Raw genomic sequence first — 26,576 nt, forward strand, 5'->3', positions numbered from 1 at the left:
TATGTTTCATTCCCTTCCTTGGTTGTTTGGAAGTTAGACTGACAGACCTTCCTCTAAATAAAATACAGGACCCTACAGCATGAATTTTGGATAAAAATCTCATTCCTGATTCTACTTTATTTTTAACTGTTTTCCTTTTATTCAAATATCTTCACCTACTACATCGTGCTGAGCCACTGAACTAAAATAACAAATAGAAGAGTGCCTGGCAGACTCTGGGTACTCAATAAATATTTGTTGAATACATGAAATACATCTTGCTTTCTTTGTTTCTTTGAGTAATTATTTTTTGGGGGAAAGGTTAGGGAAATCATATAAATTATCTTTAATGTTTGACATTATTGTTTACATTTAATATCATTTCATATGATTTTTACCTATGAATAAAACCTTTAATATTATTGTTTAATACTGATCTGTTTTTTAACTCTGCTTCCATGAAGACATGACTGTGAAAATCCTGCATTGTTATATAAGAATACTGAGCCAATAAAGAATGGAAAGTTACTCTTTCTTGACTGTAGGTTTACCTGATCATGGATAGTTCCTAAGTCCAAGGTCACTTCAGCTAGTTGAAGGGAGAGTTCAGAAGGTAATATAGTATAAAGACCAAGGTACTTATTTTTCTGTTCTTCAGCTATTTTTTCAACATTCTGTTGGTGATTTATGGCTTCTGTTAGGAGAATCTGAAGGAAAGATCAACATAAAGAATTTCTAGGAGCCAGATAAGGAAATTGATTTTTACAGGTACAGAGACAAGGATATGTATGCTTCCTCAAAATTGGATTAAGTGTAGAATTAGAAAAACACATTTACAAAAAGCAAACATTTCTTTAGTTTCTAAATAAGAAGCATGTCCACTTTATATGGAACAAAAGAATGTCCAACGAACTAAGAGCCTTTCACGTAAAACATTTCTAAAAGATTTCACTTCAATATATCGTTGAATATAAACAAGAATATTTGATTAAAATTAGCATGGTTTTTTAAAATGATGAGTCTAGGGAATGAGTTTTGTACCTTAAGTTCTTCAAGTTGAGCATCTATTTCTATTGTTGGATTCCCCAAGTATTCCTTCGTTTCCTGAACCCAAGATTTTACTGAACCAATTTGTGTCTCCAGGACTTCTCGCTCCTTGAGCTCTTGCTTTACTACCTTCCCGTTCTTCTTGACTTTCTCCTGCATGCTTTAGAAACATTAAGGGGAGAAAGCAGACATGGATTGAAATGAAAGGAAACCTCCAGTACATGACATCATATTGTCAAAAACAGACGTTAAAAAGTGAAACCTTCTATTTTTTTTCCAAGTAAAGACACTTCGCCCTAATTGCCAGATAATTTTCAGTAACATTTAAACTTACTTTAAATACAACAAGAATACACTTAATATGAAGTGAATGATTTATCCCTAGAAAATGGAGAGCTGACATACTCCTATGCCACTACACTACAATCCATTTTACTATCTAAAATAACCTGGAGATTGTTTTTTTTAATTTCCTCTTTGGAAATCTACTTATATGGTATAGAATCATCTGCCCTAAAAATTAATGTATAATTGGAATATTTGTGCCTATTGGAAACTAGCCTTTAAATAAAGAATCAAATTTTGGATATTTTATGATTAATAACATTCAGCATCCAAATTATAAGTCTTTATTTGAATTGACATAATTTGGTTGCAAAGTTTAAATAAGTGGAGTCAGATTATCCTGAATTCATCTATAATTGAAGGGGTGAATGCAGGATATGTATGAGTGACATATGACTAAGGCATGGCAACCCCCTTCAGTATTCTTGTCTGGAGGAGCCCCAGGGACAGAGGAGCCTGGTGAGCTGCTGTCCATGGTGTCGCAAAGAGTCAGACATGACTGAGCAACTAAGTACACATAATATTAGTCAATTCAGGAGTTAAACTATACAGTGACATTTCCTGTTTGGTCCAATAAGTAAATCAAGCTGGTTATATATCATTAACTTTCTCTACGTTCACTATCAGTAAATGACTCTTATTTACCTGGACTTTGGTATCATCCTTGCTCTAATGTCTCTGTCATCCAATTTAGCCAATGAGTAATCAAGATTTATCAAGACCAAACTCTCAGTAGCTCCCAACTGTTAACCTTTCAAGCTTCATTTCCCATGAATTACCCCATCACCCAAGAGTTCCTTGAAAGTGATATGCTTCCAAGGTGGCTTACTTGCTGTTCCTTTGTCTTCAGAACTCTCCTCCTATCTCATTGGCTGGTTCAAGTCTGCTTAGTTTTCAGCTTAAATATCCCTTCTGAGGGGAAGCCTTACTTGACTTCTCCCCTAGGTTAGTTGCTTCTGCTTTGATTTCCCTTAGCCCCCTTCAAATGCTCCACCTAAATGCTTCTTTAGTTGTCTACTACAAACTGCCTGAAGGTAGAGATTGAATCTGTTTGCTTCATCACTACATTTCTAATGTGACTAGATATGTACTGGATAGCAAGGATGATAGGACTAGATCCCCATGTCTTTAAGGTGGCATGGTGGAGCTCCCCCAAGACTCTTAATACCACATTTGTCCCTTTTGGTCATGGTCAAGTTTAGAAACAGAGAATGGGGGTAGGCATATAGTTACTTCAGGCACCGGTCCTGCATGGCTGTGATCTGCACCGTGGGTGGCTCTCCCCCAGAGGATGGTGTGACTCCATCCTGGAGCATGCTCAGCGCTTGTTGCTGCAGCATCCCTAAGGCCGACTGTTGCCGTTCCAGCTCCAGGATAAATGTGTCATGATATTCAAGGAGAGTTACGAGTTCTGCTTTTGAGGCCTTCTCTGCTGAGCTTCCTGGTAATTTATCTTGCAGCTGATCAATCATTTCAGAGGCTTTTTTAACCTGATGACAGATGCACACACTATGAAGTTCAAAAGTAAATAAAATGAAAAAGAGGGGACTATTGCAACAAATGCCACATTTGATACTAAAACACTGATGCACGGTAGAGACGATGGTGTCAACTCTAAATCTTGGGAAGCTAAAACATGAACAATTCTCTCAACATGGAAGAAAAGACCACTTCTATTATTCTAGGTTTCAAGGTTTAATCTCAAAATAATGTTAGGGCAATCAGGGACTTCATAACATAGAAAAGGGTTTAATTTTATTTTTTACTAAACAGATAAGAGAAAGACTCTCCTCAATATTTATGTTAACATGAATATGTGCCTTTGAGTCACAAAGGGAAATGTGGCTTAAAACACAGAACGCTGTTTAAAAAATAGAAGATACTAAACATGATTTGAAAAATGAGTTAAATTCCTTCCTTATTTCATGGAAAGATAAAGTGTTTCGCATTTTTTCAGGGCCAGGAAAGAAAGTTTCACTAAGAGCCCCACAAATGGGGCAAAACTGGCTTGCTCTCCTCTCAAACTGCAATTGCTTGGTTTCTTTCTTTCTTATTAAACTAAATGGACCTGGACTTTGGACCAAATTGCACATTGCATTATGTATTTTATTTCATGATTTGGTTTTCAAGTCATGGAGATAGAGATTTTTTTTTAAAGGCTTTTTACTTTCATAAGGCCAATTTCAAAAAAGGGACAAAACATTGCTTTCAAGATACATTCTCATCAGCGAGGAGACACTACTTTGAGCCCATCAGTAATGGCGATTACCTTATTGTTAAAGCTCGTCCACTCATTCACTGCATCTTCCAGTAACTTCTCCTGGTCCTGGGCCACAGCGCGGAGTCGTGTCCAACGCTGCCATACAGCTGTTGTTGACCTGCTTATGGCTGCTTTGCTGGCATCATTTCCGGTTCTTTCCAGTTCTGAAGCTTCACCCTCTAAAGCCACGATCTTCTCATGGAAAGAGTTTATTACTGACACTAAAGCCTGGAGTGCGAAGAGGAGAAAAGAAGTTGAAGGGAGAGATGATTTTTTTCCAAAACTACAGATTTTGGTAAAGTCCAAAATTACCTGCAAAAGAAAATGTTCCTACATCCATTTATTTTCCTCTGTTAATTCATACTTTTACATTTAATTTGAAATTGAGTTAGGCTTGAGTTTTCTAAAGCCATAAGGTTAATATTTATTAAAAAGTTGACCTGCTATCTATCTGAATGACATTATCCCATTTTTTTTAATTAGCAAAAGTATAAGTGAACAGAATTTAATATTTAAGTATGTCACATTCTACCTTATATTGCTGTGATATATGAGTGAGACTCAAGTTGTTAACTTTTGAATTTCAATTGAAGTAATCCAAGTTACATCAGAAAGTATTTACTGAAATCTACTGTGTCACATCTTATCAGAAGCAAATTTCTCTGAACATACCTTTTTAAACCTAGCTATGCATTTCCAACGGAATGCTAAATGAGTGACAGCACTTAATTAAGTTAAAACTGCTATGAAATGTGGTTAAGCATATCCTTTTTGTGTTTAAGAAGCCATCGTGGAAATGAGGATTTATTGACTTGTTTCTTGAACTACCATAGTGTGGAGACCCATTACAGCTACAATGACAGGAGTATTATAAACAGCAACAGCAAACTAACCTTATGTTCTGACAGTTTTTCTTCCGCTTCGTGACTGGAAGAAGTCTTCAATAAAGAAAACTCAGACAATTTCTTTTCAGCTTCATTCATCAATTCGATAACCTCTTCCCTTGCTTTCAGATAATCCTGCCATTGAGCTGCACATCTTGAAAAAAATCCAACAGAAGTCAAGAGACAACTTAAAATCACACATTTCTATGCAAGAGCTCTGAGGTCAATATGTCTAGGGATACTCAGAAGAATGAATTTACATGATAATATACATCCTTGCACTCCTGCTCCTGCTTAGTGGCTCAGTCATGTCTGACTCTTTGTGACTCCATGGACTGTAACCCACCAGGCTCCTCTGTCTGTGGGATTTCCCAGGCAAGAATACTGGAGTGGGTAGTCCTTCCCTTCTCCAGGAGACCTTCCCAACCCAGAGATCGAACCCAGGTCTCCTGCATTGCAGGCAGATTCTTTATCGTTTGAGCCACGTACATCTTTAATGCATTCCTGTTTTCCATGTGAAAATCCATTTCACTAGAATATAAAGAACAAAGTAATTTCTGTACCTCTGCAAGAGATCTAACTGGGCATGTGAATCCTGTATTATCGTCTGGCTCTTCTCTTCCAGGGAGGCCATTTTCTGTGCTAGGTCTTCTTTTCCGGTCGGCTTGATGAGTGGGTCCAGGTTGGCTACCAGGCCTTGGAGCTCCTCCAGATTGCTGCGGAATTGATCCTCTGCACTAAAAAATTCCATGTGGCTTTTGAGACTCTCCTCCGCACTCTCCACATCTAGGCCATTGCCTGTCAGTTGTAACATTTCATGAGCATCCTCAAGCCAGTCGTTAGCAGCTTGAAACACTTGATAGTACCTTTGACACTGACTGTATATTTGAGTCAAGGTAGTCTGAAAAACAGCAACAGCAAATACAATAAACGCTCATTTGCAGTGTGTTTCCCGAAAATAGTTTACACCGTCCGTTTCTTTTCAGGTCTCAGTCTCGTGGTGATATGACTGCAAGTGAACTGATAAGCTGGTGACATTTGTTTTTTATTATTCTCTACTTTCCCTTCAGCTCTTCTTGTTATAATTTTATTATCTCAGTTAAAATAAACAAGCAAGGACATAGAATAGAAATTTATGATGGTTCTGAAATGTCCTCTCTCTAAAGAAAAAGTATAATGCTTAGCAATATGTGGCAGAATGAATATTCACCAAAGTGAAATAATGCCTTAGGTAGTGTGTGTGTTCTCAGTCACATCTGACTCTTTGCACTTCTTGGAAGGAAAGTTATGACCAACCTAGATAGCATATTAAAAAGAAGAGACATTACTTTGCCAACCAAGGTCCGTCTAGTCAAGGCTATGGTTTTTCCGGTGGTCATGTATAGATGTGAGAGTTGGACTGTGAAGAAAGCTGATTGCCAAAGAATTGATGCTTTTGAACTGTGGTGCTGGAGAAGACTCTTGAGAGTCCCTTGGACTGCAAGGAGATCCAACCAGTCCATTCTAAAGAAGATCAGTTCTGGGTGTTCACTGGAAGGACTGATGCTAAAGCTGAAACTCCCATACTTTGGCCACCTCAGGCAAAAAGTTGACTCACTGGAAAAGACTGATGCCAGGAGGGATTGGGGGCAGGAGGAGAAGGGGACGACAGAGGATGAGATGGCTGGATGGCATCACTGACTCGATGGACATGAGGTTGTGTGAACTCCGGGAGTTGGTGATGGACAGGGAGGCCTGGTGTGCTGTGATTCATGGGGTCGCAAAGAGTCGGACATGACTGAGGGACTGAACCCTGAACTGAACTGAACTCCCATGGACTGTAGCCCACCAGGCTCTTTTGCACATGTAATTTTCCAGACAAGAATACTGGAGTGGGTTGCCATTTCCTTCTCCAGGGGATCTTCCTGATCCAGGGAGTGAACCCACATCTCTAACATCTCCTTGCAATGGCAGGCAGAGTCTTTACCTCTGTGCCACCTGGGAAGACCCAGTTCCTCAGGTAGGAAGGAGTATAACAATACCAGTGGGAATGTAAACTGGTATAACCACTATGGAAAACAGTATGGAAACTCCTCAAGAAATTAACCACCAATATGATCCAGCAATCTCACTCCTGGGTATTTACCCAAAGAAAACAAAATCATTACCTCAAAGAGAAATCTGTACTTTCATGTTCATACCAGTGCTATTTACAATAGTCAAGGTATAGAAATAAATAAGTGTCTATCCACAGATGAATGAATTTTAAAAAATATATACATCTTGAATATTATGGCTGGTTGAAATTCCATAGAATCAGAAGGACTGAGAGCAGATGTGGGGAAAATGGGCCAAGGTATTAAAGCAAGTAAACTTTTGGGCAGGCTAATGGAGAAAGCAAGAGAGTTCCAGAAAAATATCTATTTCTGCTTCATTGACTATGCCAAAGCCTTTGACTGTGTCAATCACAATAAACTGTGGAACATTCTGAAAGAGATGGGAATCCCAGACCACCTGACCTGCCTCTTGAGAAATCTGTATGCAGGTCAGGAAGCAACAGTTAGAACTGGACATGGAACAACAGACTGGTTCCAAATAGGAAAAGGTGTACGTCAAGGTTGTATGTTGTCACCTTGCTTATTTAACTTATATGCAGAGTACATCATGAGGAACGCTGGGCTGGAAGAAGCACAAGCTGGAATCAAGATTGCTGGGAGAAATATCAATAACCTCAGATAAGCAGATGACACTACCCTTATGGCAGAAAGTGAAGAGGAACTCAAAAGCCTCTTGATGAAAGTGAAAGAGGAGAGTGAGAAGGTTGGCTTGAAGCTCAACATTCAGAAAACAAAGACCATGGCATCTGGTCCCATCACTTCATGGGAAATAGATGGAAAAACAGTGGAAACAGTGTCAGACTTTATTTTTTTGGGCTCCAAAATCACTGCAGATGCTGATTGCAGCCATGAAATTAAAAGACGCTTGCTCCTTGGAAGGAAAGTTATGACCAACCTTGATAGTATATTAAAAAGCAGAGACATTACTTTGCCAACCAAGGTCCATCTAGTCAAGGCAATGGTTTTTCCCGTGGTCATGTATGGATGTGAGAGTTGGACTGTGAAGAAAGCTGATCGCCGAAGAATCGATGCTTTTGAACTGTGGTGTTGGAGAAGACTCTTGAGAGTCCCTTATACTGCAAGGAGATCCAACCAGTCCATTCTAAAGGAGATCAATCCTGGATGTTCATTGGAGGGACTGATGCTAAAGCTGAAACTCCAATACTTTGCCCACCTCATGTGACGAGTTGACCCACTGGAAAAGACTCTGATGCTGGGAGGGATTGGGGGCAGGAGGAGAAGGGGACAACAGAGAATGAGATGACTGAACGGCATCACCGACTCAATGGACATGAGTTTGAGTGAACTTCGGGAGTTGGTGATGGACAGGGAGGCCTGGCGTGCTGTGATTCATGGGGTCGCAAAGAGTCAGACATGACTGAGCGACTGAACTGAACTGAAGGTCCATAGGGTTGTACAGAGTTGGACAGGACTGAAGCCACTTAGCACCCACTCTATTATTTATTACCTCTATAAAAGAAGAGAGAGAACCAAGGTGTTCCTGTGTTAAAACGAAAGTCATATCAACATGGAAATCACTTGAAATGAATACCATGAACATAACTCACACCTGTTTGCTACTGTGCTTAGCTGCTAGCTTCATGCCTGACTCTTTGCACCCCCTTGGACTGTAGCCCACCAGGCTCCTCTGTCCATGGGGATTCTCCAGGCAAGAATGCTGAAGTGGGTTGACATGCCCTCCTCTAGGGGATCTTCCCAACCCAGGGATTGAACCCAGGTCTCCCGCTTTGCAGGCAGATTCTTTACCAGCTGAGCTGCCAGGGAAGCCCCACAGCTGTTTACAAAGAAGCAAAGTGAGAAAAATGGAGCAGAAGCCCCATGGCACCCACCTGTCTGGTGCGGAGAGCTTCCTGCAGGGCCCCATCCAGCTCTGAGAGCTCTGCCAGCGTGCGCTGTAGGTCGGCGGAGATCAGCTCCTTGGCTCTTGTGAATTTCTCCTTCTCCTTGTGACTCAGCGCAGTCATTATCCTCAGGCTGGACTGCACCTCTTCCTGATGGATCTGGACCTTTCGGATCTCCTCTTGGATGTCCCGCAGGCTCGGGTCCAGGCACAGCGGTGCACTCAGGGCGGCCTTCACGCTCCGCAGCCCGTCCAGGGAGCGGCTCAGCTCTGTCTGGAAATCTCTGCTCTGCACCAGGCGGCTCTCACACTCCGTCACTGTCGCGCCAATGGCAGAGGTGAGCAGTTTTAACTCCTCCTGCCAGGCCTGGAGCTGATGCTTGGCTTTCTCGTAAGCTGCAGGGTCGAGATGAGAAACGAGATCTTCGAGATGCCTGGTGACGCGTTTTAGGAGAATTCCAGAATTCTGGAGGCTTCCCGCCAGGGAGTGATACACTTTGAGCTTCTCCTCTGCGGGCAGCGTCTCCTCATTCACCTTGGACTGCTCCATCCTCACAGCCTCTAGCTGTTTCTCTAGCTGGAGGCACATCCTCTCGTGTTCCTGGTAAGCACTGGTGGTGTCTTCTAAGAAGCTCACCCGCTGTTCTGTCTGTCGCTTCAGCCTGTGGTATAGGGTGATGAGCTGCGGCATCTTGTCCGGTTGCCAAGGCTGCCCGGTGCTGCGAAAACTTTCTTTCTTCTGATTCAGTTCGTCCACGGCTTCGGCGAGGCCCGCCACCTCGCCCCCCAGAGCTCGCCAGCCATCCTGAAGAGACAGAGCCTCTTCGACGCTCAGGTGGCCGGGGATTTGGCTCATCCTGGAGAACTGGTCTTCAAGGTCACGCAGAGACTGGGTTGTCAACTCGATCAAGGAGGTGTATTCTTTCCGAGCCAGCATCGCCTCCTGGAGTTTATAGAACTTGTCTTTAGCCAAGTCAACAATCACGTTAAACTGCAGGGGCAGCGCATGGAGCTTTTCGTCGAGGTAGGAATGGTCCACTTCATTCAGCGTGGGCAGGATGGCCTGTCCAGTTCTCTGCAGGGAAAGTAGGAGGTTTTCATATTCTGGAGACTGTTCGAGAATATGTTGGTATTTGGCCAGCTGTGTGTGCAGCTCAGCAGTCTCATTCATTAGGTTGATCTCAGGAAATGTAATGATATCTGCTTGTTTGAGCCAGTGACAGGCTTTATCAAAATCTTCCTTAAAATGCTTCCTAGAAACCAGATTTTTCTCCAGCTCTTGTAGCCGATGGCTGCACTTTTGTAAAACGGTGTCATAGACGCTCTGCAATTCCTGGAGCTTCCCCAGTACCTCGCTCTTTTCCTGCTCTGTGACTCCTTTCATTAACTCGCGACCCTGGGCCCAAAGTCCAGTGACCTCGTTTTGGTAAGTCTTGAGGCTGGCTTGTGCACTCTTACATGTTTTCACCTGTTTGCTCACGTCATCCGGTAGCAGGCAGATATGTTCACGGAACATTATCTTGCGCTCGTGTTGCTGAATCTGGCTGGTCGCCTGGAACACCGCCATGAGAAACTGGGTTTTCTCGGACAAAGCCTTGTTTAAGTACTTTCGTCTCTGGCCCACTAAGTCGCTGACACTACTCACGTGCCTTTGTGCATCAGACAGTGCCTTCTGGATTATCTGCCTCTCGTTGAGACCAAGATCAGCCATCACCCTGTCAGCATCCTTTGTGAGAGATTTCAGGAGCATCTGTTTGGCCTCCAGTTCACTGCAAATGGCAAGGTGATCCATGAGCAGGTTCTGAGCCATGTCAGGTGGAGGGCTCTGCTTAAGGGCCTCGGCGATGTTGGGCTGTTGCTCTTCTGCCCACTCCATCAGCTCCTGAAACCTGGACCGAACTACACTGAGCTCCTCCAGGTTGGTTATGGACACTTGGATTTTTCTTTTAACGAGGTCCTCTAGCTGAAACCAGCGTTGTTCAAGGTGACTTGTCTGTTCTTTGACTAATTCTTTGTCATCTAAATTCAGATGTTCTATCATTTTCTGTTTTTGTTCTTTCAGATCTTCAATGGCCTTCTTTCTCTCCTGCAATGCCAGGGCCAACTTTTTCAAAGCTTCCAGGTGAACAGCTGTACTCTCTGCATCAGATCTATATTAAAGCACATAAAGTCAAGTTAACTTTAATCCATATCTGTGCTTGTTTGTATCATGTTAAATTGCACATTACCATCTTCTTTAAGTGGGTGTTCTTAGCTTAGAATTACTCAATTCATGGCTTATTGACAGAGATTCTGTAGTTACTATGAAATACAGTGTTAGTCACTCAGTCGTGTCCAACTCTTTGTGGCCCCATGGACTGTAGCCCACCACGCTTCCCTGTTCATGGGATTCTCCAAGCAAGAACACTGGAGTGGGTTGCCATTTCCTTCTCCATTATAGAATATAAGACCCATATATTTCCATAGCAGAAGTGGAACCAAGATAGTTTGCCTGGATACTTTTCTGCTTTTCATCTTTTAGCTAAGGCTGCCCTCTCATCACATCTGACATGTACTTGTAGCTTCTTCCTCTGGTTCTCATCAACAAAACAGCATCTGCATGTTAGCAAGACCCCTTGATGATTTGTGGAAACACAAAATACTGAGAAACACTGATCTACTGCCTTCGTAACAATGGCACTTAAAGGAATTACGTGATCTGTGATTTCTGTGCTTTCCTGAGAGAAGTTCCAGCAAACAGACAATATGCCATGTCCCATGGATGGAGGAGCCTGGTAGGCTGCAGTCCATGGGGGTCACTGGGCGTCGGACACGACTGAGCAACTTCACTTTCAATTTTCACTTTCACACATTGGAGAAGGAAATGGCAACCCACTCCAGTGTTCTTGCTTGGAGAATTCCAGGGACGGGGGAGCCTGGTAGGCTTCCGTCTATGGGGTCACACAGAGTCGGACACTACTGAAGTGACTTAGCAGCAGCAGCAAGCTATAACCAATGACCCTAACAGCTGCTCATTGGTATAACTCAGATATTTTTTATATATCATTAGAAGCTTTAAGAGTAAGTGTGAAATGCAAAGAATTTTCATTCCTTTGACTACAAGACACATATGAGAAAAACTGAATCTTAGAATCTTTTCCACTTACAAAACAATTAGTTCTGAAGTATGAGGAAGAGTGTTGGGAGAGTATATGATGACTTCCGTTTGAGACATATGGTACGGTTCTTAGTCACCCAGTTCTGTCTGACACTTTGCAACCCTAAGGACTGTAGCCCACCAGACTCCTCTGTCCATGGGGATTCTCCAGGCAAGAATACTGGAGTGGGTTGCCATGGACATATTAAGTCTGTCGTGTTTGTGGGTTAACCAGACCCAGGTGCTACTGTCAGGTTGAAATACAGGCTTTCGCTGACACTGGGTTTGTCCCAAAGACTAGTAAAATGTTGAGGGGCAAGAAAAAGTAAACACATCAGAAGGTAGTGTACTTCCCCTAAAACAGAAATCCACATAAACAAAAAACCCACGATTGAATTACACCTAAAATATGTTTTCAGTTTTAATTGCTACAAATTACTAAATCTGGGCAGAAAAAGTACAGATTTTAATAAATCATAGTAATCAGAATTACAGAAAGATTTATATGTATGACTCTGTGTATGTGGGGGGTGAGGGAATCCTTTTCAAAGAAAAAGTTAAGAGGTGTTCAGTTGCTATAAAATAAAAAAGTGTTAGTCACGTCTGATTCTGTGATTCTATAGACTGCAGCTTTCCAGGCTCCTCTGTCCATGGATTTCCCAGGCAAGAATACTGGAGTGGGTAGCCATTTCCTTCTCCAGGGGATCTTCCTGGCCCAGGGATTAAACCCGGGTCTCCTGTATTGCAGGCAGACTCTTGACCATATCAGCCATCAGATTATTCACTAAGTTCCAGAATACCACAAGTACAAGAAAAAACTAGACTGAATTACACAGAATGTGCTACTTCACAGAATTGGCAAGAAACCTATGGAACTTCTTTCAAGAAGGATTCGTGTCCTCAATTTACAGATAAGAGTCCCATAATAGGTAATTAAAACTAGAAATATTCTTGTGATGTACTTTAAAGTCAAAGTGTAATAACCCTGAAATATTCCTTGAGGTCACAGGTAGAATCGGTGCTGTTTTCAAACATTTTCCTTTTATCCACATTCTAAAGGAGATCAATCCTGGGTGTTCATTGGAAGGACTGATGCTAAAGCGGAAACTCCAATACTTTGGCCACCTCATGCAACGAGTTGACTTACTGGAAAAGACTCTGATGCTGGGAAAGGTTGGGGACGGGAGGAGAAGGGGACGACCGAGAATGAGATGGCTGGATGGCATCACCGACTCAATGGACATGAGTTTGAGTGAACTCCGGGAGTTGGTGATGGACAGGGAGGCCTGGCGTGCTGTGATTCATGGGGTCGCAAAGAGTCGGACACGACTGAGCGACTGAACTGAACTGAACTGAAAGTAATATTGGGTGAGGAAAATCATGATTCTGTGTGCATACAATCACACTAGACTCTTAATAATGTTTTATCAGTATTGAAATTTGATTTATGCATCCATGATAGAAAATGTATGTTTAAAATGTAAGACAGATATTTTTGATTTTTATAGAAATTAAGAAATTTCTGGCTTAGCATTTCGGTGACCCACTAGAGAACCACTGTTACCTGGCTAAGTTGTCCCATTCTGTAGTAAATTTTTCTAAGAACCCTTCGACAATGTTCATACGGTCGTGGTAATCTCGTGTTCTCTGGAGATCTTCTTCCCTTTGCAAGCACAGATTGTTGGACTGAAGGCACAGATCTAGCCACTGGTCATTTAAATGACTTATTTCCTTGTGTTCAGGGGACTCTTGCTTCTTGGTCAACTCATCCACTTTGTCTGTAATAGTGTTCACTGATGCCTGTTTGCCCTGTAGCTTCTTAACAAAATCCTAAAGGATAACAACAGTAAAATAAACAATATGTCATAACCCACTCCCCAAATAAATACAGATTGAAGCACACATGCAATACCTCTGAACACTTTAAGTAACTGAAGAACGTATACTGAGGGACAAAAAGAAAGCCATCACGCTTTCTTATGAACACAAATTTCCAAGTATATAAGAGTCAAAGGGAAACTGTGGTATCTTCTTGTGTTACTTCAGAAAGTAAAAAGAAAAACTGATAAATGTGGAACAATATTGTAGTCACTAAGAGAAAAAGTTAACATTTTATCTTAAAGTGTATCCTTAGTTTTCTAAAATGTTTTAAGGTTCATGGTTTTCAAAAAAAAATCTAATTTATCTCCAGGAGATATATCTTCTGCTGGAGACAACATTCCAGCAGAAAATATAAATGACTGATTATCACAGGGAAAATATAAATCTTAAAGTCTGTTAAAAATCTGATACAACTTCCAATCAGGTTAATTTAATAATTTTCTATTGCATTTTAAATATACAAATATTTTATTACATTTAAGTTAGCTATGTTAATACATATATATTACATGTTATATTCATTTATTTATTGGCTGTGCCATGTGGCTTGTAAGATCTTAGTTTCCCAACCAGGGACTAAACCCAGGACCCAGCAGTGAAAGCGCCGAGTCCTAACCACTGAAGTGCCTAAATATATATTTAATAAATTGATATATTTACAGTCCTACAGGTTTAGCAATTTTGGGGATGAGAAGCTAATAAATAGTAAGGCTCTGTGTTTGTTTAATGATACAGACTTCTGGTTCTGCCAGCTGAACTATAGTTGCTTTGTTCATAAACAAGCTACAGAGTGAATGTCCTTCAAAGCAAGTAGCCAATGGGAGCTCCAAGAAAATATCTGAATGTTGACTTTCTGATCTGTACTCTTCTGGTACCAAGTGAAAGTGGTTCTGAGTCTATCTTATTCTTTAACTCTGTGTAAGGACTGGCTGACACATACCCATGCTGGTTGCCTCTGTTTCCCCTGGAGACATGTGAATTCCTACCTTTACTTGAGACACCATGTTCTGTGCGATGTTTAGCTCTAGTTCTGAGTGCCTCCTCTTCATATTCTGCAGCTGCTGATCGGCATCCTGGAGGTAAATCCAGAGTTCAGCCTTCATGTGCTTGATCTCCTCCCAGCCCTGAGTTAGGTTCTGCGCTTGGGCAAGCCTTTGTTCGATCTGGAGAAAACACAGAGGCAAAAATCAGCGGCAATAGACAGAAACATTTATGTTCAGTCAATCAGCCTATGTACGCAGACCAACACTTGGGTACACACACAAACACACACACACACAGTGATAAATCCCCCCAAATTATTTGCTCCAAGAAAAACAGATTTTATGTTTCGGTTTTCTAAAGACTTCAAGTGTCGAAGACTTATGCCATATGATTTCAATCAGTGCTGTGAGGCTTTAGAAGTTCTACCAATTCATTAGGTCAGAAGCTGCCCTGGTGGTTTTCCACATTGGGCATTTCAGTAGACACATCTGTTTGACAGACTCATCAATGTGGTCTTGGGGTTAACTAGAAAAGACTTATATTGTTCTCTATCACACATTTGCTGATACCTCTTATAGAACACTGAGTTATTAATGTTTTGGATATATGTTTAGATCTGCTTCACTGGTTTTTGAAATCATGCAACTTTTTTCAATAAACCATTTCTGTAAAAAATATAGAAGTTATATCATCTTTCTTAAAGATTTAAAAACAGACTTGCTCTGGTAATATAGTAAAATATAAAAGTTAAAAAAATGATATTTTAATTATTTATATTATAATTATTTATCTTAATTTCTTTTTTCCTTTAGAATATTTTACTCTTCTGGAATATTTAATCAATTAAACATCAAAACCAGGTCTTTTTTTTTTTTAATCCAAACACATTGAGTTGCAGAGTTTAAGGCAACAGCAGAAGGCACATGATAGATAGTGCCATCTATCCGCTGCATACAGGTACTGCTGATTCATCACAACCCTGTCCAAAAAGCCCAAATATAGCTTCAGGATTCTTATCAACACCACCCTCAGCCACTGCTGATGAATTAGAAGGGTCATGACGGATGTTTGCTATCCTAAGAGAATGCAAGGGTCAGGAGTCCCTTTCATACTAAGTATGACTCTTTCATACACACTTTATATGACCCTTTCATACATATGTATGAAAGTAAGTCCCTTTCACACTTTCTTTAGGTCATACTTAGTATGACCTAAAGAAAATGATGGAAAAGAACAACAACAACAAAAAAGATCAGAAAAAAGAAGAAGAATGCTAACTGAAGAGAAAAGAGAAGAGGAAAGAGGCACAAATGTTCAGCAGTTCAATGGGACTAAGTATTTCAGTTCCGATTCAGAGGCGTCAGTATCAGAGGGCGCCTACTTTTCTGTGACTCAGTTGAAATTCAATACATACTTATTATAATGCCTGAAGGAGCGTTATAGCAAGAATAACCCAAGGAGAATTTTTTTTCCACATCTAATTTAGCAGCACCAGCAATGTGCAAGCAAGGGAATATGGTCGAACAGACATATCCAATGTCACATTTTTTAAACTTTTTACCATTTGTTCTGTTTGTTGAATGTCTTTTGCTGTGGTTTTCACTGAAGAGTTTGACAGGTCACACATGGAGCAAAGGAGATCTAGGTAGGTCCTTGCTTGTTCCTGCAAAGCTCTGAAGTGTTTGACCTCAAAAAAAAAAGAAAAAAATTGTCAGAATGCAAGAGAGGCATGCTATATTTAGATAGAAAATATTTGTACATTTGCGGTATTTTGTTGACATTTCAAAAATAATCTTGCTATACTCAGTGTTTTTACCATTGCTATAAATGACATATATTAAGTACTCAAAAGAAAGCTTTCAAAGCTCATTGGCAAAGAGCCATTTGTCCGCCAGCCATTTCTTATTCTAATTAGTCTGTAAATTCTGGGAAAGGGGAACACCCAAGAAACATCCACAATTGTTTTAGATTCTCTGTTCACATTCTAGCTTGTTTTCAATTTCAGAGAATCAATAGGCTACTCTGGTCTGTTTCTTAACATGGTTTTGCATATTCTGTAGACATAAAAGGTTATTGTGCACTTGTAGGTTTCACTGGAGTTTGGTAAAAATGCACATGGCTGGGCTCTTTTTCTTTGCAGAAAATTCACATAGTGTCTTCCCTTTCATAAGCCCAAGAAAGGCATCTCCAGGTGAATCCTTGATTTACACACAGAAGCACAGAGAAATGTGCTTCTTTGAAGATGTTTAGAGGCCCTGCTGGTGTTGTTTTAGATACTAGGAGTACAGCAGTCTCCAAAACAAAACTGTTGCTCCAGTGGAGCTTACATAAGAAAGACAGATAATACATAAAAACAGAAACAAATATGCAATGCAATGTTTGGTAGTGATAAAATAAACACCATGGAGTAAGGTAAGGGTTCAGTTCAGTTCAGTTCAGTCGCTCAGTCATGTCCGACTCTTTGCGACCCCATGAACCACAGCACGCCAGGCCTCCCTGTCCATCGCCAACTCCCGGAGTCCACCCAAATCCATGTCCATTGTGTTGGTGATGCCATCCAACCATCTCATCCTCTGTTATCCCCTTCTCCTCCTGCCCTCAATCTTTCCCAGCATCAGGGTCTTTTCAAATGAGTCAGCTCTCCACATCAGGTGGCCAAGGTAAGGGTAGGGAAGTACTAATATAATGAAGAAGCACTGTTACTTTGGGGTGAATGTACCCCCAAGACCTCTCTGAAAAAGAGACTTGAGTTGGAAAGGGAGGAAGTCATGCCATGGGGTAAGAGCATTCCAGGCAGTTGGGCGTGATGGGTGATAGCAAGTGCAAAACTCCAGGCTAAAGCAGAGGGACCTAGGTAGGAGCAGAGTCTAAAAGGTAGGCAAGGGCCGAAGCATGGAGGCCCTCACAGGGACACTGACCATACATCCCAATTTGCAGAGTTTATATTTTTATGCCTTCTCAACTGTGGCACTGCTGGCATCTGAAGACAAATCGTTCTTTGCCGTGGGACTGTCCTGTGCATGGCACGAAGTTCAACAGCACCCCTGGCTGATACCAGGAGCATCCCCACCAGTCCTAGTTGTCACAACCAAAACCGTCTTCCGAGACTGTTTTAAATTTCCCCTGGGCAACAAAATCACCTCTCCTGTTTGGTTGAGAACCACCAGTCTCATCTCAACTGCAGTTATGAAACGTGGCCTCCTTATTAGCAAATATTCAGTTTTGGAAAACAAATTATTCAACCGAAGTATTCACTGACTGTAGTAAGAAATTTGGAATTTATTCTAAGTGTGATTGAAAGGTGGGCTTCCCAGGTGGCTCAGTGGGTAAAGAATCTGCTTGCCAATGTAGGAGATGTAAGTTCAAATAGTTTTACATTTGTACCCTTTCCTGGGTCAGGAAGATCCCCTGGAGGAGGGCAAGGCAACCTACTTCAGTATTCTTGCCTGGAGAATCCCATGGACAGTGGAGCCTGGAGGGTTACAGTCCACAGGGTCTCAAAGAATTGGACACAATCGAAGCAACTGAACATGCACACACGTGATTGGAAGGTATTGAAGAAATGATCCAACACAGGTTTAAAAAAATCATGCTTACTATGGGGTAAGGGGTGACAGGAGCAGTGGAAGTAGGTGACCAGTTTTTAGGCTACTTTAGGAGTCAGATGAAAACTGATGATGGCCTGATGGAAGGTGGTGGATAGCAGAAGTGGTGATAAGTGGTTCTTACTACATCTTTGTGATAAATGGGGAAGGAGGTATAGGCTGCAAGTTGCACAGGATAAAGGTGACCTACAGAAACATTAGGTGATTTTCCAAAATCATAGTTAATAAGGCAGCCTAACTTTTTGACCTTTATCTCAGTGTCTTTTTCTCTGAGCTGTGTGGATTGCCCAGGCACACCATCCTCATGTAGATGGAATAAGCACAGATCAATTTCCCATTAAGTTAAAAGCAACACCTAACATTTTATTCGTTATACAAACTGACTGGTATTTTAGCATCATCAGCTGCTAACCTAATGTACCCCACCATGTACCTGTGACTCAGAGAACATTATCTGTCCCAAACAGCTTTTGGATATAAGAAGAGAACAAGATATCAGAATTGTTATTTTATAAGTGTATTTACTTTAAAAAGAATAGTGATTTATTTTAAAATGTACAGAGTTGGCCTGATTCTAAAAGCATTGGAAGCAACTTGTTGATTTTCAATGACAAAACAGTTTCAGAAGATTTTTGCTAAAATCAACTTCTAGGGCAAATCTGATAGCGAACGTGTTAGTAGCTCAGTCGTGTCTGACTCTTTGCGACCCCATGGACTGTATAGCCTGCCAGGTTCCCCTGTCCATGGATTTCTCCAGAAAAGAATACTGGAATGGGTTGCCATTCCCTTCTCCAGGGGATCTTCCCAACCCAGGGATTGAACCCAGGTCTCTCACATTGCAGGAAGATTCTCTACCATTTGAGCTACCTGGGAAGCCAAATCTGATGGGATTTTTCTTATTCTTATATTTTTATTCTTATTCTTATTATTTTACTATTCTTATTATTCTTATTCTTTTCTTATTCTCCCAGATTCACATGTCATACCCTATAAAAACAAATGACACTCTTATGGAATCCAATCAGTCTGTCATTGACTAGTGGTAGTGGGGGCTATGTTATTACATATGTATTGAGTGTTTACCATGTGGGAGGCCATGGGGGGTACACAGTGCATCTGGGACAATGACCAAAGTCAACTGCAGACCATCGAAGCAGTTGATTTGGTTTCCCAGTATTTCTCATTCTCTTCTCTGGCTGTTTTCTGAAGAGGGCAGCCTATTTTGAGAAATAGTGCAGAAAGGGCAGGCAGCAAAAACCAAACTATACAGTCATTGAATCTGGGCCCCTAGAAGGATCAGTGTTTTCCTTCAATCATGACTGATGCAGGGAGACGTAGAAACTTCCTATTCTAGATGAATACTATTTTACCCCCTCTCTTTTAATTCTTTTTTTGGGAACAAAGGAGAAAAATCAAGCTTTGGTCTGGATTGTTCTGAATAAACTACATTGGAAACAAATATCCATAAGACAATAAATGGCCTAAGAAACTCACAATCTAATGAAAAAGCAGAATGCAGATAATATTTAATTCATTTCTTGATTCAAGGAAAGTCTAGATTTGTTTGTCCAGATTCTATCCAGATTTGTCCATATTCTATTCTTTACAAGGTATAATAGGTGCACTTCTGTGAATCATTTTATGACTTAAATAATATAAATTATTTAAGCCAAAAGGCATACTTTAGGGGGCATATAAACTGAACACATTCTCTTTGTGGACTAAATGAAAAAGCATATTATTTTAATTTCAGTTTGAGGTAAAAATTGAATTTTTACTATTACTTCATATCTGGCAGCAATAACCTTTATAATTAAATACCTTTCAAATATTTTCTTTAAACCACATAGAAAAGTTGCTTAGTTCAAAAGTTTCAAAAACATATCTCAAATATTCTGATGAAATCTCAGCAGCAACATTTTAAGCATGTAAATGTCAAATTAATATGCCACAGAATCCTTTACATGACAATATTTCATTCAGCATTCATTTGATAATTATTTAACAAACAATTTATTCTGTGCCAAAAAAGATGGAAGAGGCTAATTTTGCTTTTCTGTTAGCAAATCAGGTACATTATAGCATGGCATTTGAATTTCTTCATAACCTTCAGTCCTATAATCACTTAGGACATTAAGGCACAGAGAAATTCAATGGTTTATCCACGGTGACCCTATTGAGTAGGTACTAGAAGCAATCTTTTGGCCACGGTGCCCATGCTCTATTCTACCAGATTGATCCTTAGTTGTGTGTTCATCTCCCTGGCTAGAATGTGAACTTGACTAGGATCAAGTTATTATATATATTTTGATATTCAGCCCAATTTGCACATAACAAGTACTTAACATGTTTCCATCAAATGAATGAATCACAGTGTAATATAAATTTTCAGGAATCACAAACTACCTGCTTGACAGCTTCTGCCCTGCTAAGAGGGGGATTCGCGCCTGGCTTTAAATCTGGCTGAACCGCAGAAAGCCAGGCCTGGCACTGCTGAAGGGTGTCTTGTCGACTAACGTGCTTCTGAAGTTCGTGTTCCAAACTCTGGTACACCTGAGACAGAAAAATCATGCTGCAGTTGTGAGAGCTGTTTTACAGTGCTGCAAATATCACTAGAAGCAAATGAAATAAATCCACCATAAATGGATCCCTCTTTGCCATGCTCCCTGACATCAGAAACACATCGATGGAGTTTGCATATGTTCCAAAATGTTGCAAAGCACGTCAATGCCCCAGTTTCTAACTTCTCAACTCATGCATTACAACACTAATATCCTGATTATGGAAAGAGAAGGTGGGAAGGGTTAGTATAACAGTAGAAATGTGTTAGAATGTATAGAATCTTTGAAGTAAATTGGTCAGCCCTAAACCAAAAGCTTTTTCAGCTTCTCCCGATTGTATACAATTGCACTTTCTGTTTAAATGAGGAACTAAAAGTAAAAATAAACTGCCAGTTTATGAAACGATAACCAATATCTCTCAGCTGAAATGCTTCCTCTTTAGGGGTAGGTAAATTGGAACTAAATTATAACACAGGGGAGGGAAGAGTTTGATGCCCTCATTTCATTCAGAAACAATATTCCAGGACAACAATAACCCAGAATAATCCAAAATTATATATCCAGAAAAATCCAACATTTTCTAATATGTCATTTCAATTAATAGTTCCTCAACCAGCCAAACAATTTTCATTTTATCCATAAAGACATGTTTAGAAACTATTACATGTTTCCTTGAAACCAAGGTAAATATACCTATGATGGTTTTTTGAGCAAGTTACACATCAAAGAAAAAAGGAAAGAAAAGAAAAGAATATGAGGTTGACTGACTTTTCTTTGGTTATTGAGACAACAGAAGCAATAACTAAATTCTGCTTTTCTCTTTCATTTATTAAATTAATCATTTTATCTGCTATCGGGAATATCCCTTATTTTTATTTCAAGCAGAACTAAAAAGGAAAAGGTATTTTGTTTTCTTTAACATTTTTGCAAACTTAAATTTAAGGTTCTGACTCTGTTCTTAGAATTTCATCTGCTTTTAAAACTTTTATTTCTAAAATATGTTTGTCTTTCGAACATTTACCAGCTTTAAAAAAAAATTAAGCTATATCCCTGCTGCTGCTGCTGCTGCTAAGTCACTTCAGTCGCATCCGACTCTGTGTGACCCCATAGATGGCAGCCCACCAGGCTCCCCCGTCCCTGGGATTCTCCAGGCAAGAACACTGGAGTGGGTTGCCATTTCCTTCTCCAATATACAAAAAAAGCCTGCTACAAAGATGGTGTTCAGTAAATCTCCGTTGAGTGAGTGAATGAATGAGCTCACCAGAAAGTTTCATGCTGCCATTTTCCTTGTCTCATTCCCCTTTTCCCCTTCATCTTCTTCTGTAGTTAATTGTTAGATTCCTTTATCCCTCTTTTTTTAAATAAACAGTTTGAAAGTGAATTTTCCAAGTCTAGGGATCAACTAACATCCAGCATTTTTTAATTATCATAATGAACACAAATAATTTTCCCTGTGTCACTTATATTTTTCCAGTTCTTACTCGATAGCCCAGCAACAAAAATACATGGACTTTTCTCAGTGTCATTTATAAATTCTAGAATAATAAAAAGTAATCCACTAATTTTACTTAGTTGCTGTTAAAAAAGGCAATTCTTATTTATCTTAGACTTATATCTATAACATTAATGATTCTATTCTATTGGAAGAATACCCACTGAAGTATACTTCAAAACTGGTGCTTGCTTCTTTTCTCAATTTCTATATGAATACACAGAAATACTGAATTAGAGTAGAACCTGGGTTACAGAGGGTTAAAAAGAAAATAATTATTGTGAGACTTACAGAATAAACTTATTTTGGTGTTATAGAATAAATGACAAATTAGAAGTATTGATGGTGTGCGAATAAAAACAAACAAAATTAATTTTTTTCATAATTCATGGAATAAAGGGATTGCATAAAACCAGATGTCTGAAATTCATTACTTCATCACATTAATCAAATATATAATATGTTATTTCTGTGTACACATAGACTGGGAAATCTATCCAAAGGGTGACGCATAAAAACTATTTTAAAAGACCTTCAGCCTGCATAGCCTTTCTCCTTCATTCTTCATCATTCTAGAACGTTCCAGCAGGACTCACCCTCTGGGCTGTACTGCAGATGGCTGAGTAACTGTCCTTCGTGCCCTGCAGGTGAGCATGTACATTTTGTTTAAGTTTCGCTTGAAGGTGATCCGCACATTGGCTAATCAAATTGTCTCCTTTAGTTTTAAGGTCGTTCAAACGGTCTTCAAAACCAGCAATTTCTTCCATCATTGCCTTAAAAAATGAAACAAATACTCAGTTCTCATTATTCCATTTTTAGTCTTTAAATATTCTATTCACCAAACAGAAAGTTTAAGATCAATTATCTCACTGTTTAATATGTTTTTAAAAGAGTTTTGCAATTTGTTTTGGTATCAACGAAATGAAATAAATGTCTTGGTGTCTGCATATCAACAAATAAAAAATGTATACTTTCAGGGATCCCCCAATAATGGACTAAGTTACACAGAATGATGAAGTAAACTTTAAGAGTGAATTCATAAGACTGACCTCAGTTAGAGACCTGCTCCATGGACATATTACCAGTGAAAAAGATGTCCATATATTTTTCAACTCTTAAAAATTATAATTCTGGTATAAATTATATCTGTGTGTTGTGCTTAGCTGCTCAGTCATGTCTGATGCTTTTCAGCCTGCTATTTCCTCTGTCCATGGGGATTCTCTAGGCAAGATACTGGAGTGGGTTGCCATGCCCTCCTCCAGGGGCTTTTCCCAACCCAGGGATCAAAACCAGTTCTTCAGCATTGCAGGAAGATTCTCTACTGTCTGAACCACCAGGGAAGCCCTAATTTATGTCTAAAATAGCTTAATTATAATTTAATTTAATTAAATAATGTCTAATTTATCTAATAATATGTTATCTGATTTATGTAATAGCTTAATGTCCAAACTGTGTAAGATCTAATTTACATCTAATATTTATATTGATAAAAGTAAAAACATTTACCACTTAATATTTATTAATCACCGATAGCCCAGGGACTGTATATAAGCCGTGATAAATAGTTATTATTATTATTGCTTTACAGATGAGGTTGCAAAACGTGTTCAAGGTCACACAAGCAGTAAACGGCAGAGCTTTGGCTTTGGACCCGTTTCTGCCTGACTCCAGCTCACATTTCATGCCCTCCTGCGTTCTCTAGTGAGCTTTCTCAGAGATCACTTAGAGATGGGGACCCAACTTTTTCAAGTCAGGTTCTAACTTCCTTACTGCAATACAATGCTAGTGACTAGTGACACGGTACAACACAAAGTTTCCCAGGCTAACACATCGATATCTAAGGGAAACCGTGGGCCTGCCTCCAGCAGTGCAGGGTTCACCACTTTTTTTCCCAATGGTGCTGGGTTAACAGTTCTTATACATGCCATATTGAAAAGAACCAATTTATCTTCAAGCTGGAATGGAACCACTACATCATGTGGTTACTAAGGCTATTTGCTGCTGCTGCTGCTAAGTCACTTCAGTCGTGTCCGACTGTTACCCAGTACCAAATAGACTATATCATGTCCTTAACTTTTCTGTTCGCATTTGCTAAATAAAATTTTCTCCTACAGATCCTGAAACCTGAAATGGTTAACTGGCTTTCCTAAGACACAGTAGTAGATGTTGATCAGGTTACAACCTAAATTCAGTTTCCCATTAAGTTTACCAAAATAGCTTCATAAAGTTGTGAGCATATGATATCTGTCATTTGGCACATATGATTACTAAAAAATATATATTAATAAAGACATGAACATTGCATATCAGTACTGTACTTTGTGGTCTACAAAAGACTTTCAGATATGTTATTTTCTCTGATGACCACAGTGGCTATGTATTGGGACTGATGTCATTATCACCCTTTACAGAAGAGAAAAAGGAGGCTCAGAGAGGCTACATCCCCCTAACTAGCAAGAAGAGACTTTGGCTAGAATTTAGACTCTTTGACTACTATTTCTATATCCTATCTTTGGCTGTACTTTTCTAGAATAAAGATAATTTCTCTGATAAATTACTCCATACAGATTATATTTTGAAATTAAAAAAAAACAACTATTAGCTGGGAAATATACTACAATGTGTTCAGAAGTTGAATGCCAGGATTCAGCTGTTGTCGAGTCACTTAAATATTAAATTGAACTGTTCTCAACTATCAGGCATTCTTGGGACTCAGACCTGAGTCTTTAAGTACAGTCATTATGATCCAGAGATTACCCCCGCTTCCCAACACACACACGGCACGCCTGTCAAAGCCACCCTGTGTTCTTCAGCTCCTTGGAGATCAGGCCTACCTTGTGGCGGGCCAGTTGCTGGGTAATTGTCTCAAGGCTGCTTGTCTCCATGAGGTCGGGCGCCACCAGCCGTCCTGACATTTGCAGCAGCCACTTTTCCACTTCCTGGAGCTCACTGTTGTAATCTTCGTGGTCTCTGACTTTCGCCTCAAGACTGCAGACATGTTCCTGTGAAGCCAGGTGCCTGTTAGAAGTGACTTTCCAGCCAAAAATCTACTCAAAACTTTAACATTTTTAAAGTCCCAGGGCAACTCATAGAGTGGGTAGACTTACACATCAGAACGTTACTAGGGACAGAAAACACACACACATACACAGAGTTGCTATGCCATTTAAAAGTGCCCACCTGAATGAAAAGGAAAAACACTGACCCACACCAGTCCTACATTGTCTGACAGATAAAATGGAGTCAAGACTCCCTCTGTGGCAAACAACACAGTTTTATTGTACTTCTGATCTTTCCATACCTTTGCTGCACTGCAGAGATCCTGGTAATCGCTTTGAAGCTGATCGATTTTGTCCTTTAAAGTGACATCTTGCACCAGCTCCAAGAGGGCCTCACCTTTCTCTCTCACCGATTTTACTGATGGTTCATGGGACAGCACTGTTTGTTGAAGTGACTTGAATTACAAAGGAAAAAACAAGAGCCAGCTCATTCATGTGATCGAGGAGAATACAGACACATGCACTGCCATACATAAGATGATCTATCTCAAACAAAGATCAGATATATATTTTATAAATCAAATGTAAAACAATAAAGAGAAAATGACTTTTATGGTGAATACAGTTTTTTTTTCAGTACAGAGTAAAAGTAACACATAGGATAGTCCTCACACGTGCAAAGAGAAGTATAGAAAAGAATTGTATTTGACTGAATTTAACACAATGCATATTGCTGGCTTCCACCTCATTCCTTTCAGCAGAGAAATAAATCTTAATGCTATATGAAGGGAGAGAGGTGTTATCTTTTGATTCTGAATTGTGAAGTCAGTTGCAGCTTGAGTTGGATGTGAGGTTTGGGAGACAAATTCCAGTTGCAACGTTGCTGTCACAGCTTTAAAGTGCTGTTTAAATAGATCAAGAACTCAGGGAGAAGAAAAAAAGGAGAAGCAGTTGTGATTCTTATATTACACTTTCAAAGACACACTGTCAGGCTTGGCAGAAAAACCAAGGGCAGGAATAGACATATTGGCTGGAGGAGGAAAAAGCTTCCGCCAGGAAAAGCTTTGAGGTAAGACATCACACTGTGATTCTTAAAGATTACTGCTAAATAATTTGGGTCAAATTTTAAAAGCAGACTAATCCATGTATAAGCTTTAATAACTGTTTCACAAATTTGAGCAGGTGAGATATTTATATCTACAGCGTGTATTGCAATATCTATATCACCATTTATTTTTTCAAAAATTAATTTCTAAAATGTTTTATCTATACTTAGTTAATTAGAATTTATTTTCTTAGGAGTATTAAGTCTCATTTGGAATTTACCATAGATCTGCTTATAGGCTTTCTGTACCAAAAGATGAAGGAGAGACTCTAGATGAAACAGAGAAAATCTATAGGTGTGAGATCCTGATGCCAGGAAAGTTTATCTGAAGGATCCACGTG

General features: G+C 39.8%; 1 protein-coding gene across 14 annotated transcripts in view; it reads right to left on the reverse strand.

The window, feature by feature from the left end:
• SYNE1 (spectrin repeat containing nuclear envelope protein 1) overlaps positions 1–26,576 on the reverse strand; it is a 491,794-nt gene that overhangs the window by 203,291 nt on the left and 261,927 nt on the right. For all 14 annotated transcript variants that reach the window (XM_055433423.2, XM_055433430.2, XM_055433426.2 and 11 more), the window contains 14 exons: positions 25,433–25,585; positions 24,966–25,133; positions 22,728–22,904; positions 20,485–20,631; positions 16,035–16,160; positions 14,476–14,652; positions 13,173–13,438; positions 8,462–10,622; positions 5,079–5,416; positions 4,525–4,669; positions 3,641–3,859; positions 2,605–2,861; positions 1,021–1,186; positions 531–686 (listed from right to left, as the gene is read on the reverse strand). In XM_055433423.2, coding sequence (XP_055289398.2) covers positions 531–686; positions 1,021–1,186; positions 2,605–2,861; positions 3,641–3,859; positions 4,525–4,669; positions 5,079–5,416; positions 8,462–10,622; positions 13,173–13,438; positions 14,476–14,652; positions 16,035–16,160; positions 20,485–20,631; positions 22,728–22,904; positions 24,966–25,133; positions 25,433–25,585 — 4,656 coding nt within the window. The remainder of the gene's footprint in view (positions 1–530; positions 687–1,020; positions 1,187–2,604; positions 2,862–3,640; positions 3,860–4,524; positions 4,670–5,078; positions 5,417–8,461; positions 10,623–13,172; positions 13,439–14,475; positions 14,653–16,034; positions 16,161–20,484; positions 20,632–22,727; positions 22,905–24,965; positions 25,134–25,432; positions 25,586–26,576) is intronic.

The sequence above is a fragment of the Moschus berezovskii genome, chromosome 10 (genome assembly GCF_049115385.1).
Source record: "Moschus berezovskii isolate FMDL1 chromosome 10, NW_MosBer_1.0, whole genome shotgun sequence".
In the NCBI taxonomy this organism is placed as follows: Eukaryota; Metazoa; Chordata; class Mammalia; order Artiodactyla; family Moschidae; genus Moschus; species Moschus berezovskii.